At 42.5% G+C, this 22269-nt stretch overlaps 2 protein-coding genes across 2 annotated transcripts; both read left to right on the top strand.

Moving 5' to 3' along the window:
- Nucleotides 1–344: 344 nt before the first annotated feature.
- On the top strand, nucleotides 345–9786 carry LOC116330448 (fetuin-B-like). The gene is made up of 7 exons (XM_039600792.1): nucleotides 345–599; nucleotides 1093–1206; nucleotides 1400–1487; nucleotides 1877–2037; nucleotides 7401–7526; nucleotides 8485–8571; nucleotides 9263–9786. Exons 1-7 carry the CDS (start codon nucleotides 384–386, stop codon nucleotides 9656–9658), a joined length of 1188 nt encoding a protein of 395 aa, XP_039456726.1. The 5' UTR covers nucleotides 345–383; the 3' UTR covers nucleotides 9659–9786.
- Nucleotides 9787–17518: 7732 nt separating this feature from the next.
- On the top strand, nucleotides 17519–21841 carry LOC116330455 (fetuin-B-like). Its single transcript, XM_031752794.2, has 7 exons — nucleotides 17519–17797; nucleotides 18341–18454; nucleotides 18651–18738; nucleotides 18949–19109; nucleotides 19895–20008; nucleotides 20313–20399; nucleotides 21319–21841. The coding sequence occupies exons 1-7, from the start codon at nucleotides 17585–17587 to the stop codon at nucleotides 21712–21714; spliced, it is 1173 nt and encodes a 390-aa protein (XP_031608654.2). The 5' UTR covers nucleotides 17519–17584; the 3' UTR covers nucleotides 21715–21841.
- The last annotated feature ends 428 nt before the right edge of the window (nucleotides 21842–22269 follow it).

The following is a 22269-nucleotide window of genomic DNA, read 5'->3' as shown; positions in this document are numbered from 1 at the left end:
TAAGACAAAAGTGCAAAATGCATTAATAACTAATATGTACCATTTAAATCCAAGAAAAACAGCTTCATGAAGGTATAATACAAAAATACAATCATGTGACTTCCAATTCACTGGTTGCGCCTATTGATCCAAAAGAAGAGAGAGTGTACAGCCTGTTTGTTTAACAACTGATAGCTTTATTATGCAAGTCTGTGTGTGTGTGTGTGTGTGTGTGTGTGTGTGTGTGTGTGTGTGTGTGTGTGTGTGTGTGTGTGTGTGTGTGTGTGAGTTTGTGTGTGCACGTGTAGGTAGCAGGATATAAAATGTGACCTCTCCATCTTTGCACAGCTCTTCTAGAAGTTCAAGTGTGACAGTGTGTAAGAGAGTCGTCCCAGGCCTTTACCATGAAGACCTGCGTGCTGTTATCACTGCTGCTGGCGTTGGGTTGTGTGACCATCAATGGTGCACCAGTGGAGCATGGTGGCATGGAGCCAGCTTCATGTGAAGACGCATCAACAAAAGCAGCTGCTGAACTGGCTCTTACCAAAATCAACCAGGACAGGAAGGAGGGCTACATCTTCAGCCTGCACCACCTATCCAACGCCCACATAAAGAGACATGTAAGCCATGCTGCTGAGCTTGCAGTATTATAACTGTATGAAAGACCAGTGCTGTTTAGGGTGGAATTACTTTCTAACAAAGTGCCAGACCAGTTCAGTGCATTGTTGTTCTGTTTGATTGTAGAAAAGAAAGGATTATAGAAGATTATAGAAAACAGTTTGCATAACGTGTTCCCTGGAATTCTATTAAATCTGGTGAAACAGAAATGAACCACATCCACTTTTATGAAGGTGGACTGAGTCAGCCTGTTTATTGAAAATGATGTGATTGACTAGCCTCAAAAATAGTGTTTGTATTTTGCTAACACTACCTGGTTGAAAAGGGTCAAGATTGAAAATCAGAAGAATCGGGCGGAAAACAAATTATCACTACACCGTGAAATATCACTCAACTCAAACCAGTAACCACTCATGATAAATTCCATAAGAGTTTCATTGACTGTAAATATTGTTTGATAAAGTCTGTGTGTGTGTGTGTGTGTGTGTGTTACAGGGTGAGAATGGTGTGGTCTTCTACCTGACTCTGGATGTTGTGGAGACCAACTGCAGCGTTCTCAGCAAGAGGGACTGGAAGAGCTGTGACATTCGTCCAAGGGAAAACATCAAGGTAAGAGCCCACACACCACACACACACGTGCGCACACACAGAGAACACGGGGTCGAGGCTTTCTTAAAATCCTATCTGAAATCCTATTTCAGCATAGTGATCATCTTAGGTTTTTGTTCCGTAAGCATTACTTCAGAAGTTGGAAGGGGAAAAAGTCATTTGGTGTATTGATATATTGTATTTGTGTTTGCAGGTATATGGACAATGCAAAGCTGCTATCTTCATCAATAAGGTGCATAGAGTGGAGTGCCTCTACAAATACAGCTGTGTTATCAGACCAGGTATGAAAAATATTAATTTAACCATTAAAATTTAACCATCATATCTACAATGACATTCAAGTGGCCGGGAGAGCTCAGTAAGTAGTGTGGTCACCCCATGACCGGAAGGTTGGGGGTTCGAATCCACTGAACGGCTACTCTGAGGAACCGTCCCTACACACTGCTCCCCGGGCGCTGGACAGATGGCTGCCCACTGCTTCACTAAATGAATGGGTTAAAGCAGAGAGTAATTTCCCCATGGGGATCAATAAAGTATACATGACATATGGTTCTAAATATACAGCAGCGTACTTTAGAGGAAAAATAAAAACAGACAATTTGTTAAAATTACAGGTTTTGTGCAACACCAACATTTAAAACCACTTTTTTGTTCTGCTCAATTCCTGCAGGTAGGTCCCATGAGGGCTGTACCGGCTGTTCATTTTTACCTCGCAATGATGAAGAAGCTGAAATTCAGAAGACTGTGACCCATTCTCTGGAGAAGTTCCACAACCAGAACAGGCCGGCCAATCATTTCACTCTGCTTAAAATCTCCCGTGCTACGGCACAAGTAAGATTACCACATATCCGAAAAGAAACATCAAGATATGTGACATACAAACATGCTGTCTAACCAAACACTTACTGTGGATGATTGATAAAATTTAAAATTAAAAACATCCTGTCTCTGAGTAACACTGAAAAACTAGTGCACATAGTCATAGTTCTGGGCTAAACTATTGTAAATCATTATTGTCAAAACTACAAAGCTCTCAATCAATCTGAAATACAACAGTGTGAATATTAACAGGGATAAGAAAGATTCTTTATTCATCATGGACTCTCATTTAGACTGACATGTTATTATGCTTTTTGTGTTTGTGTGTCCAGGGGCCCGTTCTTCGTACCTCGCTAAGTAAGTTAGCCGGATTTGAATGTTGACGATTTCGCGCGATCTTGGATCGTTCGGTTCTCAAGCTCATCTGGGACTTGCTGTCATAGCAACAGATCCGTAGCGTAAAACCTGCTGCGGGAGCAGGTTTACTTTATGTAAACAGGATTAGATCGCGCCACTCAGGTATGTCCGCTGCAGTTATATGAAAGCAAGAGCGATATGTCGCCACTGTTTTACCATAAATAAATATTATCAATGTAACTAAAGATAATGCAGTATTTGATTCTTTTATTGATTTCATACAGATACATACAGGTCATTTCCGAAAAAAAGGGAAATGTACTAGTAATCATTCTATTACATGTAGTAGATCATGTCAGATGTAATTCATATTTTAGAGTAGTAATAGTAAATTACTACGTGCAATCAAGATGAGAGACCACGACTATAAAAGCGAAGGTGGATTTGGGAAGTCTGTCGCAGCCATGTCCTGTCCGTTTGTACGCGAGCAAGGAAGGTGCAAGATTGATAAGGAGCGTTTACAGAATTTAGCGTATATTGCGGGATAGACAGGATCCTTTAGCTCAGCGCGACGGTGTGCTCATAGAGAGATATCGATTCTCCCGTGAGGGTATTATTTACTTTCTTCCTCTCTCTCTCTCTCTCTCTCTCTCTCCCTCCCTATATATACATATATATATATAAACACCCAGCACGCCCCTGCGGGCGGTTTATCCTTCAAGCTCGGGTCCTCTACCAGAGGCCTGGGAGCTTGAGGGTCCTGCGCAGTATCTTAGCTGTTCCCAGGACTGCGCTCTTCTGGACAGAGATCTCTGATGTTGTTCCCGGGATCTGCTGGAGCCACTCGCCTAGCTTGGGAGTCACCGCACCTAGTGCTCCGATTACCACGGGGACCACCGTTACCTTCACCCTCCACATCCTCTCGAGCTCTTCTCTGAGCCCTTGGTATTTCTCCAGCTTCTCGTGTTCCTTCTTCCTGATATTGCTGTCATTCGAACCGCTACATCGATCACTACAGCCGTCTTCTTCTGTTTGTCTACCACCACTATGTCTGGTTGGTTAGCCACCACCATTTTGTCCGTCTGTATCTGGAAGTCCCACAGGATCTTAGCTCGGTCATTCTCCATCACCCTTGGGGCATCTCCCATTTTGACCTCGGGACTTCCAGGTTATACTCGGCGCAGATGTTCCTGTACACTATGCCGCCACTTGGTTATGGCGTTCCATGTATGCCTTGCCTGCTAGCATCTTGCATCCTGCTGTTATGTGCTGGATTGTCTCTGGGGCATCTTTACACAGCCTGCACCTGGGGTCTTGCCTGGTGTGGTAGACCCCAGCCTCTATGGATCTTGTACTCAGAGCTTGTTCTTGTGCTGCCATGATTAGTGCCTCTGTGCTGTCTTTCAGTCCAGCTTTGTCCAGCCACTGGTAGGATTTCTGGATATCAGCCACCTCCTCTATCTGCCGGTGGTACATACCGTGCAGTGGCCTGTCCTTCCATGATGGTTCCTCGCCTTCCTCCTCTTTCTTGGGTTTCTGCTGCCTGAGGTATTCACTGAGCACGCTGTCAGTTGGGGCCGTCTTCGTGATGTATTCGTGGATGTTTCTTGTCTCATCCTGGACTGTGGTGCTGACACTCACCAGTCCCCGGCCCCCTTCCTTCCGCTTAGCGTACAGCCTCAGGGTGCTGGACTTGGGGTGAAACCCTCCATGCATGGTAAGGAGCTTTCTTGTCTTGATGTCAGTGGCTTCTATCTCCTCCTTTGGCCAGCCTATTACCCCAGCAGGGTACCTGATCACGGGCAGGGCGTGGGTGTTGATGGCCCGGATCTTGTTCTTACCGTTCAGCTGACTCCTCAGGACTTGCCTGACCCGCTGCAGGTACTTGGTGATTGCAGCTTTCCTAGCGGCCTCTCTTCATGGTTCCCATTCGCTTGCGGGATCCCCAGGTACTTGTAACTGTCCTCTATGTCTGCAATGTTGCCTTCTGGTAGTTCAATCCCCTCAGTTCTGACTACCTTCCCTCTCTTTGTTACCATCCGACTACACTTCTCCAGTCCGAATGACATTCCAATGTCATTGCTGTATATCCTGGTAGTGTGTATCAGTGAATCGATGTCTCGTTCACTCTTGGCATACAGCTTGATGTCATCCATGTACAGGAGGTGGCTGACAACCGCTCCGTTTAAGTAGTCGGTATCCGTAGCCAGTCTTGTTAATGATCTCACTGAGGGGTTCAGGCCTATGCAGAACAGCAGTGGGGACAGAGCATCTCCTTGGTAGATCCCGCACTTGATGGTGACTTGTGCTATGGGCTTGGAGTTGGCCTCTAGTGTTGTGCGCCACATCCCCATTGAGTTCCTGATGAAGGCTCTTAGGGTCCTGTTGATCTTGTACAATTCTAGGCATTCCAGTATCCAGCTGTGGGGCATTGAGTCATAGGCCTTCTTGTAATCAATCCAGGCTGTGCACAGGTTGGTCAGTCTGGTCTTGCAGTCTCGGCTGACTGTTCTGTCTACCAGTAGCTGGTGTTTTGCGCCTCTGGTATTCTTGCCAATCCCTTTCTGTGCCCCGCTCATGTATTGACCCATGTGCCCGTTCATCTTAGCCGATATGATGCCTGACAGGAGCTTCCATGTAGTACTGAGGCAGGTTATTGGTCGGTAGTTGGATGGGACCGGTCCCTTCTTGGGGTCCTTGGGGATCAGGACCGTCCGACCTTCAGTTAGCCATTCCGGGTGTCTCTCGTTAACTAGCAGCTGGTTCATTTGTGCTGCCAGACGCTCGTGGAGTGCAGTCAGCTTCTTCAGCCAGTAGGCGTGAACCATGTCGGGCCCTGGTGCTGTCCAACTCTTCATACTGGAGACCCTTTCTTGGATATCTGCCACTGTGATGGTTACTGGACCCTGTTCAGGAGGTTGCTGTGGTCTGCCCTCAGATCCACTAGCCACTGAGCATTGCCGCCGTTATGGGTTGCGTCCTTCTCCCATATGCTCTTCCAGTATTGCTCCGTCTCCAGCCTTGGTGGTGCTGTTCTGTTATTGTTCCCTTGCCACTGAGAGTACACCTTTGCTGGTTCTGTGGAGAACAGCTGGTTTATTCTCCTGCCTTCTATCTCTCTGGTGTACCTCCTCAAGCGGCTTGCCAAGGCTGTGAGTCTTTGCTTGGCAGTTTCCAAGGCCTCAGGTATGGACAGCTTGCTGTATTTCTTATGCACCTTCTTTGTCGCGCCTTTCTGCAACTCCGTTAGTTGGCTAACCTCCTCCGTGCTACTTTGATCTTGCCCTCTAGCCTCCTTCTCCATGGAGGGTACTGCCCCTTGTGGCTGTTCAACTTGTAGCCAAGCATTTCACTGATCACTGCTGCCGTAGTGTAGATCAGCTTGTTAGTGTCGGTAATCGTGGTTGTAGGTATCGTCCGTAGTGCTGCATTAACATCATCTAGCAGACCTTCTGAGGGTACTTCACGTAATCTTGGTAACCGCCTACGGGGATCCAGGTTTCAAGCTTGGCCATGATCCTATCTTTCAGGTCAGTTCCTCTCGCACTCAACGATCCTTCTCCTATCGCACTTGGGGCTATGTACCCAATCTCGGGTGGGGTGATGATATCTCCCCCTGACCTGGCGTCCTGACTCCTCCTTGCCGTAGCATTTATGTTGTACCTCGTCAATCTCTAGCTGTGAGAGCAGTCCCTTCTTTCGAATGTTGGAACACTGAGCTACTAGTTGTTTCGCCGTCATTGTGGATGTTGGGTATCGAAGAATCCATAGGTCCCTCATCCTATTCATGTAACCCCTTCCGCCAGGGTTACTTGCGTGTAGTAGCATTCCAACAACGCCTGTTTTCGCCTCTTGCCCACCGATGCCTTCTTGTTCCAGTAGCCCACTTGTCGTCAGGGTGCCCTGGTTCCTCAACACCTGACGCGGACCTTGTTGATCCGGGCGACGTCCGAGCCGGCATGCCTTCATATTTATCTGTCTCGCTCATGTCTGCGGTAGGCTCACTTAGCATAGGGGGTCTAGCCTTAGGACCCTTACTGGATACAGACGCCCCAGGCAGGAATCGAACTTGCGATCTTCTGCTCCAAAGGCGTGTGTTTAACCACTATATGTGTATATATATATATATATATATATATATATATATATATATATATATATATATATATATATATATATATATATATATATATATATATATACTACTGTACTGTATATACTTACTCCCGACTTACTGTGCATGCTTCAGTCACCCCTTGCATGGGAACAGGTAAAAGTGATGGAGTGTTATGTCAAACTACACACAAAAAAACCCACAATGTCAATAAATGTCACAGTACAAAAAGGGGTGTGACGAGGGGGTGCAGGACCACCACCTGTCTTTATTTGCTCTGCCCTTTTCTTGGTTGCTGTTATAAACAAACAAACAGATTATTTCAGGGTCTCTTGTCATAGACTAAAAGCAATATAAGTGATAAATATTACCATTCTGTAGAATATTCTTATATTTCACTTTTACTTTTTCCCATGTTCTAGTGGGTCCTGTTGTGGCTCTAATGTGAAAGAGGATATGATGTAATATAATATAATATGGTATGATATAATATCACATGATATAATGTAATATCATGGATCACTTATGAGTTTAATTTGTCAGCAACTTTCTGCCAGCCCTCTCTCCTTGCTTTTGCAGCCTTTGCAGTGTTCCCCTGCGTTTTAATTAAACTCTGAAACTCCTGATATCCCTCAATCAAGAGCTCTTGGTCTGCTGCCGTGAAATACTGAGCGCGCTCCTTCGACATCTTCGCCGACCAATCACAGGGTTGCCGATCAATGTTTCTACTATCGATGCGTAGCCCCTTTTAAGCCACCCAGTGATCTCAGATTACTTCATCCAGCTATACTAATCGTCAACAACAGGTGTGTTCGGAGAACCGGATTAGCGAGCTCAAAGTTAGCGCGATGATTTGATCTTGGATGTGTCATTTGATCTTGGATGTAGTAAGCGAGGTACGAAGAACAGGCCCCAGGTTGTAGCAGGTTCAGTTTACCGTGTGGAATACACAATCCAGGAGACCACCTGCCCCCACACCACAGAAGCAGTGACAGCTGAGAACTGCCCCCCTATGGACTGCGAGTTTGCTGTGAGTCAGGAGAAAGAAGTAATCTTACTCATGTCAAGTTGTAATCACGTGGGTTGATGAGATCACTGAGGGCTTCTCTGATAAGGGGGTCATTTCAGTTTTTAATGCTGCAATCAAAGACCTCTGCTTTCCGCTCAAAGCTCCGAGCCAGTGTCACAGTCTGCAGCAGCACACTGTATGAATTTGAGGAATGGACCCAAAATGTACGTAGACACGTAGAACAAAACTTGAATGTAAACAGGAAGCCAGCCGTTTATTAAGGCTGGAAAAATCTTTACAAAACAAATGGCAGAGATGAAGAAGAACAATAACATAAACTGGAGAAGCTAAAGACAAAAATAAGAAACCCAAAACATGAAACCTGACATGGATACAAAGATACCTAGCACATGGAACATAGAAACATTGCACAAAGCACAACAGACAGCCTGACAATGAATAAACAGAAACACAAAGACTAAATACACAGAAGGGTGATTAGGGGAAGTGGAAACACAACGGGAAACAGCAGCTAATCTGACATAACGAGATGAAGGAAGCAAAGCCGACTACACTGACATAGGACACAGACCTTCAAAATAAAACAGGAAACATGAGACGCAGACATGACAATAAAACTTCACAACATGGACAAGAAGACAAGAAACATGACAGACTAACACAGAAGACGTAAGTGAAACATAACTAATACTAAACTAAAGGCAACGAAAAGATAATCCGATTACTCAACATAATTAAAAGGATAACTTAAAAACTCAAAAGGTAAACAGAAAACGATGGGTCAGAGACGCAGGATAGCCAGGACACCCAGTGTGTTCTAGGTTTGTGTCACTGACTAGTTTGTGACAGCAGAGGATTACTTTTTCATTCAGTATGTGTAATTGTTCAGCCGTAATAAACCACACGCATCCTTAATCCTCTGCTCTCTTAAGTTTTTTATTTTTTTTTCTGTTCTCAGCACAAGGGCTTCTGTAAGGCATCCCTCTTCCAGCCTCTTTTTGATGAGGGGCGAATTAATGTTGACTGTGAGATCTATGAGCCTGAGGTAAGACTCACTAACATGTCATGTCTGTCTTGTTCAGATACCTTTCAGTCACATAAAGCATATGTGATGAATACTGTGATTTGAATTGGACTTCATCCATCAGCTCGATGCTGCAGTAGTTAACGCATTCATCTCACATGTGAAAGTCTCCGAATTCAAGATCAGAAGAAGATCCCAACTCCCAATCTCAGGAGGTCACAGTGAGCATGCTCCTTGTGCCAGTTCCAAGCCTGGATAAATGGGAGGTGGTTATGCACTACACCTCTAATGAGGAAAAACTACACCAGTGGTCATTTGGATTTTTTTCTCGCCAATGAAAGGCTTAATCAGCAACACAGCTTAAAATTTTAAATCTACATTGAAAATTGCACCATCTAGCTGACAGGCTGAAGTAGAGTTGAGCAGGCAGTGATCTGCAACACAAGCCTATGTTGTCAAAATGGTCTGTCGGTGAACACATCCTTAAGCTGTAACAGTATCCAAATGGATGAACTGAAAGATAAAATTTCACACCCCTTAAGAAGGGGGGACATAGCTAGGGACCCCAAAGCTGTTCTTTGTTGTTTTCATTACAAAGATGGCTGCACCAAAGCACATTCTTTAAGCACATACTCACATCTCTACTTAAGGTTGCTTAACTACAGTATTCTGCACATGCCTTAATATACTGCACTCTCTATCTCTCCTTCAGGCATCTGAGAGGGAGAAGCAGCTCCACCTGCTGGGTGTAGGGACTGAACATACCCATGATGACGCACACTCACACAGTCACCTACATGAACACGAGCACAGCCATGGGCACAGACTTGGGGCCACACCCCACAAAGACCCAGAGGGAATAGTAACAGTCTTGCCTGCCCTGGGCCAGCCTGTGACCCTGCCTTCCTTCCCTGATGTCCCTGCCGGTGGGCCTGGAGTTGGAGTCACTCTCCCACTTAAGCCCGACCCTCAGATTCCCGGAGAAATGGAACCCACCATCGAGCCCTTCCCAACCTCAGTCTCTTCCCAGTGCCCCACCAAAGTGGGAGGAGATCAAGGTGTGGTAAAACTCTTCGCTAATGACCCCATATTCAAGCCAGCTGCATAGTGTGGTGCATGAAACTGATCTCAGAAATACACACAAAGGCTCAAGTGTGATGAAGTTATATTGCACAGTGATTGTCAGTGATTGCTAACTTTTTCTGTCACTGTAATAAAGACATTGTGCAAAACATATTGAATTATTGAACTCTCCAATATGTAGTGTGTGTGTGTGTGTGTGTGTGTGTGGATGTGTGTTCAAGTACAGTCATTCATTGTAATTATGGGGGTCAAATGTGCTGTACTTCCGTACACTTTTTGGGGTTTGTCCAGAATGGGCCCTACATGGGTCAGAAGAGCCATGTTTGCTGGGAATACAATGGCAGTTAAACCTTCTCCATCGGTAAAGTTAGTCATAAGAAAACAAACAAAAGTCAGAAACTACAACGGACCACTGAAAGCATGCTTACAGATTGTCCAAAATCATGAACAATAGCAAGAGGATGATATTGCCATAACTGTTTATATTAATTTATATATAACAAAACTGAATTTACTGAAACCAGAATGAGTTCATTTACACCTTCTAATGCCATTAAGGAAATGAGTCAAATCTATTTGCAAGATTTGTCAGTACATAAAGAGGTATATAATACCACAAGTTTGATTTTTGATAACTTGGCATCTATATGTTGATAGTTATATTTTATAATTAGACAGTGTAGTAAATGGATAATGTTTCTGATCGGGAAAATGACAAGAATACCGCCTGGGTGAGGTGTTCCTGAGAAGCAGAAGAAAATTGATTGAGGAATGGTCTAAACATTTATACAAGGATCTATGGCAAAATTGCTGTATTGAATTCATCAGCTAAGAGTGCCAAATATTCTTGCAGTCAATATTTCTACCATATTTATCTTTTAAATTCTATTCTAAATGCTATTGGTCATTATACTCTGGGCTTAATATCTATACAGCACAAAAAGAAAGTGAAGAATGGAGAACAGTATAGTTAATGATATACAATGTTCAGATGTGGGAAGTAATGAAGTAAAAATACTTGTTTGAGGTACTTAAATAGAATTTTCAGGTAACTTGACTTTACTTGAGTACTTGTTTTTCTGACAACTTTTTACTTTAACTCCCTACATTTTAACACAAATATCTACATTCGACATTTTGAAAACAGGCTCCTATCATTTATAGCATTTATCCTCAGGGTTAAAGTGGGGTATCCATAAGTTGTGGTCGGCACAGTAGCTAGCTACTGAAGAGGTGTGAGCATAAAGGGATTAAAATTTTATAAGTGGGAGGGGATTTCAAACATACTAGCAGGCTAAAAATCCAACTGCAATATTTTCAGGGACAGAAAAGAATGCGAGCTAACTTTAGTCAGAGAAGAATATTTGTTGTTTATTTGTTGTTTGGTATATATCACCTTGTTGCTTTGTCATCGTGAAGTGGTCATGTGATTGGCTTACCCCAACTACTTTATTCTTCCTCAGTCAAACAGCAGCATTCATGCGATTGTTTTGCCCCCTTAGCTACAGGTGTTGTGCCAAAAAGTGATCATATGCCAGAAAGTGATTGCTGTCCGCGGGAGCACGCGCAGCTGCTTAAAGCTGTAGCGCCCATATTACTTACGTAGACAGCTACTTCAGCCGCCTTCTTTCAGTCTCTGGAAACTGATATAAGATGACCACAGCTTCAACCGTCTGTTTGTTGAAAAATAGTAATGCGACCGCACCGCATTTTCTTGTTAGTAACGGTAACAGCGTTAAAACAATAGAAATAGTAATTAATTAGATTACTCGTTACTGAAAAAAGTAAAGGCATTAGTAACGCCGACTGCTTGCCTTTTATGTGTGTGTCTGGACCTGGCAACATTGAAGCAGTTTTGAGGTCAGGTGGCAGACCCTCAAGAGCCCGACAACAGTGAAGGGGACCCTTGGGAGGCTTGGGTGGAGGACAACAGCGCAGATGTAGACCCTCAGGCCCTCAGCATCAATGAAAGAGATTTAACTTCTCTGAAATGGCCGGAGGCCAGTAGTGGCATACAGTATGGAGTCCATTTGGGCACAAATGTTGATGATGCAGATGAAAGAGGAGGAAAACCACATGATGGTGAAGAGAAAAGGGACCCCTTCTGGCTCAGACTGGTGGCAGCTGGACTGGTTTAGGTTCCTCCAGGGGTCATGGGTTAACTTAGGCCTCTAGCAGAGTCTCTGGGTAGGCCCTGGGCAGAGCTACAGACCCAGAGGGAACCAGAGTTATAAAACATCAAATGATTTCCTTAAGAAGAGTGAATGTACCAGATATAATGCTATTTTGTCTGATTTGTGAAGCCAAGTCTGCCTAATTCGCAAAGCTCCTCTTTTCTGCAGACTGGTCCAGAAAGACCTAAATCAGATTGTTAGTTAGAGGTTACTAACACTCTGACCTTGGTAGACTAAGAAAAACTAAATTTCATCTCTACATGAACTGACTCATCCAATCTGCTATCGAGCTGGTGGGTAACAGACGTCTCCGAAAACATCGGAGCACTTTTGCAACCTCAAATATATATTTGAGGTTTACACAGCTACATTCTCGCCTGAAAATATGTTAAAAGTTTATTTTGTGACCCAGAAAGAGTTATATCTCAAACTCTTTAAATACTCAATTAATTAATAAAGTATTGCAAAGAGTAATTAGAGTAATATTACAACTAGGTAGCTGCCGCCATTGTTGGAAACTGGAATTGGCTAGGCCACGCTATGAATTCTGGGATAGGTTGGGCCACGAAGGATACACCTGACCCGTCCTTCAAACTCTGGGAAATGAAGGGCGCATTTGGAGCAGCCTTCGAATTGGGACAGCCTTCGTCATGCAGCTGACATAATCGGCCTTCAAATGCGGCCTCCGAAGGATGAAGCCCCTGAATTGAGACACAGCCTGTTAAACTGTAGCAAAGCCACGGGTATAGTCAATCCTCTGCTTTCTCTCAATTTTTCATTTCTTTTTCTCACCTCGGCACAAGGGCTTCTGTAAGGCATTCCTCATCCAATCTTTCACTAAAGATAAAAAAATTGATCTGCAGTGTGAGATCTATGAGCCTGAGGTAAGACTCTCCAAAATAGGATCTCTGTATTCAATTTGTATTACAATAATGACATTTTTTAAAAACTTCATTGTTTTTTTAGCAGATGAAAAAATTATCTATAATGGATTCTGTGTTTTTAGTTGGTTAAAATTCAGCCTGTTAAACTTTCACCTCGGTCTTCGGGAAAAGATAAAATTAACACAAACTGATGATGTGTACTTGTGCCATAAACATCATCATAGGTCATTTGCGTTTGTCCTCACCATTGATCACTTCCTCTTTTTTTAGACTCCAACTCTTCCTCAGAATTGAATTGAACTGGATTGGATTGATTTTTTTTTTTATCAACATCATCAGAAGGATGCTTCAACAGTTCATGAAACATCATATACCTAGCTAGCTACAGTGCACTATTGGTAGTGGTGTGGCTTAAAAAAACAAAACAAAACAAAACAAAAAAAAGTACCATTCTTGGCCAACAGGAATTTTGTTGATGAGCAATCGGAATAATTTCACCAAAGATGATAGAAAATTCTGAAGTCCAGAGATATTTTAATCTTAGCACAAAGTATTGTGCTAAGTGGTGTATGGCATCAAAAATCTCAGTCACAGCGAACACACCTCTAATTTTGCGCAGTAACATTGTCCAGATGGAAGAGTTAAAAAATTAAATTCAAACCCTATAGTGTTGTGAAGAAGGGGGACCATAGCTAGGGAGTCCAAAACTGTTTTTTTGTCATTTTTATGACTGACGTAGGCCATGACAAGCACCAGCACACATTCTGCATATATTTATTCACATGGCCAATAGTTTGTAATATATTTCTTTCAGTTACTCAATGTAAGTATTGTATTCTGAATACTTTGGATTGAACTACATGAATGTACTATTGCTGTGTGATTTATTACAATTACTGAAGGCTACTCGCCACCAAGCTAATATTGTTAGCTGGCGTTAGCTGAGGTTAGTTCATCGACTGCAGACTGTTAGACTTGATGGATAGCATTGCTATCAGCTGCAATAATCGTGTGCACTTCTGAAAGCAATACCAACTAAATTTTAAAATCTTAATGTAAAATAAGTAAAAGTAGGGTGAACATTAGGTAAGGCTGCACTTTTTGCAGTGATCTCGTATCAGTAATATGTTTTCTTTCTGTCTGCTTTCAGAACAACATATGATTTTTCGCGGGTTGTAATGCAGCCTTCAGTAATTGTAATAAATCACATAGCGATAGTACACCAAGGACTGTTAAAGCCCACAAGGCAACAAAACATTAGCATCGGAGAGCAACTTGAGGTTAGTATCTTGCGCAAGGATATTTGGCATGCAGACTGGAACAGACGGGGCGATCAAGCCCAACAACCTTCCCATTAGTAGGTGACGTGCTCTACCTGTTGAGCTACAGCTACCCCAATCAAAGTGCTGTATTTGAGATTTGTATATGTGCAACCTATCACCTTTGGGTATTCAGTATTGGAGTGTTCATATAATACTTTGACTCAACTGTTGTTAGTCTCATTAGTTAAATTTGTCAGTTACACTATCCATCCATCCATCCATCCGTTCTCTTCTGCTTATCCTTATCGCAAGTGGGCTGAAGCCTATCCCAACTATCATAGGGCAGGATACACCCTAAATATGTTGCCGGGTCAATTACACCAACTATGAGAATTTCTATGAGTATTTAAGTATTAAAAATAAACAACTGTATTTTTTTAGTCCATTTACCCTGTTCCCCAGTATACTATGACCTGTCAGTTTGTCTGAACCAGAAAAGTCTGGCCAGACAGCTGTTTGTTTGATCATCCTTACGGGAAGTCTCGCATCACAGTGCCAACAGGCCCTGCAAAGGAAAATTTTCAGACTAGTCATGTGTGAATATTGTGTGTGTGTGTGTGTGTGTGTGTGTGTGTGTGTGTGTGTGTGTGTGTGCAGGGCTGCAAGAGCCCTGATGCAGTAACAGTACAGAAGACGTCTGGAGTGCATCAACCAGGATAGGAGAAATGCGTACTGACCTTTACAATCAAGAACGGGTAATAGTAGTGAAAAATGAATGTAAAAAAGTCATGCACAACATAATCAGAAGAAAATGGTAAGAAATGAACAGATCAAAAAGAGATCTAGAGATCTCAAGAAGAATAGACAAGTACTGTAGGTGTCACTGTGTTGAGCATTGAGCTCCAATACATCACTCCCTCTCTCTCTCTGAGAAAGTGCTTATATAGATTATCTTCTCTGGCTGGAAAAGTTACATGTTCAAAATCAAAGAAATGCAGAGTGGCAGGAGAACCATGTTTACCTTCATAATATTCTTCGAATAACTGTTTTCATGTTTTGAAATAGGTTAATTGGATAATCCAAATTGCCACTAGGTGTGAATGTGTGAGTGAATGTGAGTGCGAATGGTTGTCTGTCCCTGTGTGTTAGCCCTGCGACAGACTGGCGACCTGTCCAGGGTGAACCCCGCCTCTCGCCCTATGACAGCTGGGATAGGCTCCAGCGCCCCCCGCGACCCTGAAAAGGATAAGCGGAAGTGAATGGATGGATGGATGGATGTTTTGAAATATGTTGAGTGCTGTCTTTGTTCGACGAATATAAGCTTTTAAGGACTGTTAATATAAGCTGTTGTTATTAAGAGATTAGGAAAAATCATTACTTTGTGAGTCTTTCAAACCAGTCATCTGACAGACTGATATATAGAAATATATATGACCTCCAATTTGTTTCATGGTCTAATAAAGGCTAAAAGAATGAAACATTTGCGTCTTTGTTGGCTTGGCCAAATAAATAGGTGTATTTGAGAATTGTCAGCTATCAAAGTTTTATGTGTGTGCAACCTATTTCCTTTGAGTATTCAGTGCTGGAGTATTTATAAAATACTTTGGCTCCACTGTTGTTAGTCTCATTAGCTGAATTTGTCAGTGACACTAACTATGAGGATTTCTCACTATTTAGGTATTAAAAAATAAACATACCCTGTGTCCCAATGCACTATGACCTCTCAGTTTGTCTGAACCAGCCTTTGGCCTGCAGAGCAGCAGATACCAGCTGTTTGATCATCCTTACTGGAAGTCCAGCATCAGTTTGCCAAAAGGCCCCACAAAGAACATTTTCAGACTCGCATATGTGTTAATATTAACCCTGTAGGTACAAGGGGATAATTATCTGTTTTTGGCTACTCTTGATTTTTCCTTTATATTTTACCTTTAAAAGGGTCCGCATTGTTATTTGGTATCATTCTTTTCATAACAATCTCACGTCTAATTTTGCATTTATTTTTTTTCGTTTTGGCCTAAAATCACACAAACATAAAATAAGACTAGGATATGGATTTTTTTTCTGTGAAAACCACAAAAATGTTTAACAAATCACTCTATCAACTTCAAAAACCTGTGTACAAATTTAGCAAACAACAAAGGTTTATACAACTATTTACATGAAAAGTCAGGCAGTGCCTCCGGCATTTTTTCTACATTTAAAACTCTTTACAGTACAACCAGGTGTTTGTGTCACTCCAAAAAATATTCCTGTCCACCAAAAGACAGATGGGTCCATGACAGATTGACCAAGAGCCTTGTTTTTAGAGCTTTGAAATATAAGAGGAAAAAGAAAGCAAATACAGAAAGAATTGTTTTTTTAAATGTCCAAATGTGTCCAGGAGAAAGGTGGATCTCTTTACAAACACTAAAGGAGACGAGTTAACCAACTTGGAACTTCCACTGTTGGACGAGGAGAAAAATTCTAACTCCCTCGCTAGCATCAGCTGAGCTGCAGTGCCCCCGCCATTTCATACTGTATAGCGCAGAATCACAACTACAGTACGGTCACCTCAAAGCACTTTGTATTGTAAGGTAAAGACAATAATACAGAGTAAATGCCAAAAATCAAGAATGTACTTGGCAACAGTGGAAAGGCAAAACTCCTTTTTAAAAAAGAAAAAGAAAAATGCCATGTAAGTTTTATATAAGTGTAAAAGTTAAAAACAGGAAAACTAAGACGTACATTGTGTAAGACAAAAGTGCAAAATCCATTAATAAATAATATGTACCATTTAAATCTAAGAAAAACAGCTTCATGAAGGTATAATATAAAAGTATGTTTGGGATCTTGTGTATGACAAGTGTGTTCATTTATCACAGAATGAAGAGTTGCTATGCAGCTTTTTAGACATTGGTAGGAATCATTTCCTAAAGCGTTCTTTATGGCAGCGAGGTTGAATCGATCTCAGAGAAACAGGGCTCTGCTACCTCAACAGTGTGGAGTGGAGCAGGTGTGATGGCTTGTCCTTGATGGACAGCAGTTTGTTCAGTGACCACCTGTCCCTCACTGAGTCAAATGCCTCCAAATTCTGACCAATGATGTCGCAGTTTTTTTCCTCAGGAAGTCAACCCCCATCTCTTCAGTCTTGCTAACATTCAGAAGGTGGTGACAGCCATCCTGAGCAGCTTCTCACTCAGAAGAAGTAGCTGAATGGAATTAAAGCACTGGAGAAATTTTAAAAAAAAAACATGATTCTAACAATGCCACCTGTACCATCCAGGTGAGAGTGAGCACGCTGCAACAGCTGGATAAGAGCATTATCCACCACTTCAAGAAGAAGGTTAAGCAAACTGAAGAAGGTCAAAACATTATGCCATGTCGTCGATTAGGCTCAACTGTGTGGCAACACTGGATCATGTGCCTATTGATCCAAAAGAAGAGAGAGTGTACAGCCTGTTTATTTAACAACTGATAACTTATTGTGCAAGTTTGTGTGTGTGTGTGTGTGCGTGTGTGTGTGTGTGTGTGTGTGTGTGTGTGTGTGCGCACGTGGGTAGCAGGATATAAAATGTGACCTCTCCATCTCAACACAGCTCTTTTGGAAGCTCGAGTGTGACAGTGTGTAAGAGAGTCGTCCCAGGCCTATACCATGAAGACCTGCGTGCTGTTACTGCTGCTGGCGTTGGGTTGTGTGACCATCAATGGTGCACCAGTGGAGCATGGTGGCATGGAGCCAGCCTCATGTGAAGACGCATCAACAAAAGCAGCTGCTGAACTGGCTCTTACCAAAATCAACCAGGACAGGAAGGAGGGCTACATCTTCAGCCTGCACCACCTATCCAACGCCCACATAAAGAGACATGTAAGCCATGCTGCTGAGCTTGGAGCATTATTACTGTATGAAAGACCAGTGCTGTTTAGGGTGGAATTACTTTCTAACAAAGTGCCAGACCAGTTCAGTGCATTGTTGTTCTGTTTGATTGTAGAAAAGAAAAGATTATAGAAGATTATAGAAAACAGTTTGCATAACGTTTTCCCTGGAATTCTATTAAAATTAGTGAAACAGAAATGAACTACATCCACTTTTATGAAGGTGGATCGAGTCAGCCTGTTTATTGAACATGATATGATTGGCTAGCCTCAAAAATAGTGTTTGTATTTTGCTAACACTACCTGGTCGAAAAGGGTCAAGATTGAAAATCTGAATGATTTTCAATGTTGTCAGATTGAGAATCAGGTGGAAAACAAATTATCACTACACCGTGAAATATCACGGATTACTCAAACTCAAACCAGTAACCACTCATGATAAATTCCATAAGAGTTTCATTGACTGTAAATATTGTTTGATAAACTCTGTGTGTGTGTGTGTGTGTGTGTGTGTGTGTGTGTGTGTGTGTTACAGGGTGAGAATGGTGAGGTTTTCTACCTGACTCTGGATGTTGTGGAGACCAACTGCAGCGTTCTCAGCAAGAGGGACTGGAAGAGCTGTGACATTCGTCCAAGGGAAAACATCAAGGTAAGAGCCCACAAACCACACACACACGTGCGCACACACAGAGAACACGGGGTCGAGGCTTTCTTAAAATCCTAACTCAAATCTTTCTGTTTCAGCATAGTGATCATCTTAGGTTTTCGTTCCATAAGCATTACTACAGAAGTTGGAAGGGGAAAAAGTCATTTGGTATATTGATATATTGTATTTGTGTTTGCAGGTATATGGACAATGCAAAGCTGCTATCTTCATCAATAAGGTGCATAGAGTGGAGCGCCTCTACAAATACAGTTGTGTTATCAGACCAGGTATGAAAAATATTACATATATATAAAAAAAGGAGTTGCGATTTTTAACGATCATATCTATGACGACAACCAGTTCTACATATACAGCCGCATACTTTATGGAGGAAAATTCAAAACAGGCTGCACCTTATGAGACAATTTGGTGAAATTACAGGTTTCGTGCAGCACAAACATTTAAAACCACTTTTTTGTTCTGCTCTATTCCTGCAGGTAGGGTGCATGGGGGCTGTCCCGGCTGTCCAGATTTACCTCGCAATAATGAGGAAGCTAAAGTTCAGAAGACTGTGACCCACTCTCTGGAGAAATTCCACAACCAGAGCAGGCCGGCCAATCGGTTCACTCTGCTCAAAATCTCCCGTGCTACTGCACAGGTAAGATTACCACATATCCAAAAGAAACATCAAGATATGTGACATAGAAACATTCTATCTAACCAAATACTTATTGTAGATAATTGCTAAGTGTTGGGTCTACCCTAGCAGCCCTGCTGGTTCAGAGCATCATCACCCGTTAACAAAGCAGGACAAACAACTTAACCGGTTTTAACTTGCTAGCAAGGGAAGCCTGATCGGATCTCAGAACAGCACCTCTGCCCTCGACCTCAGACGACTCCAAAGAACCAGTCTCCCCTTCAGCCTTTTATTCTGTGTCTCTATATACGTGACTTTCTGCTGGTCACCCTGTATGTGGCTTAACCCCTTTTTAACGGTCTCATGATACACAAGCACAGGTGAGGGCATAAAGGGCAGGAAGCAAAACATCCTATAAGGACACCCAGAACCTTACATGCAATGTCTGCAATTAAACACTATAGCTAATTGCCTCCCCCACCATCCTAGATGTGTAGGGGAGGAACAGGAAAATCTCTAAACATACAGTTTAAGACGAGGTTTACAAATTTAAGTACAACAATGACAACTATTATCAAAATCAACCTAACACTGAGTGACACTGAAAAACTAGTACATCCAGTTATTACTTCTGGGCTAAACTATTATAATTCAATATTGTCACATTGTGCGAAAGGTTCACTGAAAAGCCCTCGATCAATCTGAAATGAATGAGAATATTAACAGGGATAAGAAAGATCCTTTATTCATCATGGACTCTCATTTAGACTGACATATTGTTATGCTTTTTGTGTTTGTGTGTCCAGGTTGTCGCAGGTTCAGTTTACCGTGTGGAATACACCATCCAGGAGACCACCTGCCCCCACAGCACAGAAGCAGTGACAGCTGAGAACTGCCCCCCTATGGACTGCGAGTTTGCTGTGAGTCAGGAGAAAGAATTATTAGTCTCACTCATGTAAAGTTGTAATCACACGGGTTGATGAGATCAGTGAGTGCAGTATGGCTTTTCTGATCAGGGGGTCATTTTAGTTTTTAATGCTGCTATAAAAGACCTCTGCTTTCCACTCAAAGCTCTAAACCACTATGTTCTAAGTTCATGTCACTGACTAATTTGTGAAAGCAGAGAATTACTTTTTCATTCAGTATGTGTAATTGTTCCGCTGTAGTAAAACCACAGGCATCCTCAATCCTCTCTTAAGTTTTTCTTTCTTTTTCTCCTCTTAGCACAAGGGCTTCTGTAAGGCATCCCTCTTCCAGCCTCTTTGGGGTGAGGGAAAAGTCGATGTCAACTGTGAGATCTATGAGCCTGAGGTAAGACTCACTAGCATGTCATATCTGTATTATTTAGATACCTTTCAGTCGCATAAAGCATATGTGATGAATACTGTGATTTGAATCGACTTCAGCCTGTCAGCTCGATAGTGCAGTAGTACACAATCATCTCACATGTTAAAGTCCCCTGATTCAAGACCAGAAGAAGAACCCAACTCTCAATCTCAGGAGGTCACAGCTAGCATGGTCCCTGTGCCTGTTCCAAGCTTGGATAAATGGGAGGGCTGTTTCACATCATATATGCACCAGAGCTGATGTGGGAATACCCTGGGAAATACAGAAGCAGACAAAATATCTCATAATTTGAACTTTTGTCACCCCATTCTAGCACTTACTAAATCAACACAAACTGTTGATGTGTACTTAAAAATCCAAATGACCACTGGTGTAGTTTTTCCTCATTAGAGGTATAGTGCATATCTTGCAATGAAAGGCTTAATCAGCAATGCAGTTTTAAATTAGAGCCCCAAAAAATCATTCTTTAGGCTTGAGAATCAGACATGAGTGAATGAAAACTTTTGTGAACTGGAATCTATGAGTAAAGCACTGACATTTACAAACATTTTAAATTTACATTGAAAATTGCACCATCTAGCTGACAGGTGAGTTGAGCAGACAGTGATCTGCAACACAAGCCTATGTTGTCAAAATGGTCTGTCACAGTGAGCACATCCCTAAGCTGTAACAGTATCCAAATGGATGAGCTGAAAGATGGAATTTGACACCCTTAAGAAGGGGGGACATAGCTAGGGACCCCAAAGCTGTTCTTTGTTGTTTTCATTACAAAGATGGCTACACCAACACACTTTAAGCACATACTTGCATATCTACTTAAGGTTGCTTAACTACAGTATTCTGTACACACCTTAATATACTGCTATCTCTATCTCTCCTTCAGGCATCTGAGAGGGAGAAGCAGCTCCACCTGCTGGGTGTAGAGACTGAACATACCCATGATGACGCACACTCACACAGTCACCTGCATGAACACGAGCACAGCCATGGGCACAGACTTGGGGCCACACCCCACAAGGATCCAGAGGGAATAGTAACAGTCTTGCCTGCCCTGGGCCAGCCTGTGACCCTGCCTTCCTTCCCTGATGTCCCTGCCGGTGGGCCTGGAGTTGGAGTCACTCTCCCACTTAAGCCCGACCCTCAGATTCCCGGAGAAATGGAACCCACCATCGAGCCTTTCCCAACCTCAGTCTCAGCCCAGTGCCCCACCAAAGAGGGAGGGGATCAAGATGTGGGGACTCTCTTCGCCAATGACCCCATGTTCAAGCCGGCTGCATAGTGCGGTGTATGAAACTGATCTAAAATATACACACAAAGTCTCAAGTGTGATGAATTTATATTACATAGTGATTGTCAGTGATTGATAACGTTTTCTGTCACTGTAATAAAGACAAAAACACATTGAATTATTGAACTCTCCTGTGTGTGTGTGTGTGTGTGTGTGTGGATGGGTATTAACGTCTTTGTGGGGACCAAGATTCCTGACCCCACGAGTTTGAAGCCATCTTTGAGACTCAAAATGTGGTTTTAGTGTCATGGTTACAATTAGGTTACAGTTAGGTTTAGGGTCAGGGTCAGGGTTAAGCATTCATTTTTGATGGTTAGGGTACACGGCTTGGGAAGGCATTATGTCAGTGAGATGTCCCCACAAAGCTATAAATACACACGTGTGTTTGTATTCAAGCACAGTAATTTATTGTAATTATGGGGGTCAAATGTGCAATACTTCCGTACATTTCTGGGTTTGTCCAGAATGGGCCCTACATGGGTCATAAGAGCCATGTTTGCTGGGAATACAATGGCAACTAGAAAGCGAAATTTCGGAAGAAATTTT

The sequence above is a fragment of the Oreochromis aureus genome, linkage group 17 (genome assembly GCF_013358895.1).
Source record: "Oreochromis aureus strain Israel breed Guangdong linkage group 17, ZZ_aureus, whole genome shotgun sequence".
Taxonomy (NCBI): Eukaryota; Metazoa; Chordata; class Actinopteri; order Cichliformes; family Cichlidae; genus Oreochromis; species Oreochromis aureus.
The sequence above is the reverse complement of the archived record's forward strand: the minus strand, read 5'-3'. Positions and strand labels throughout refer to the sequence as shown.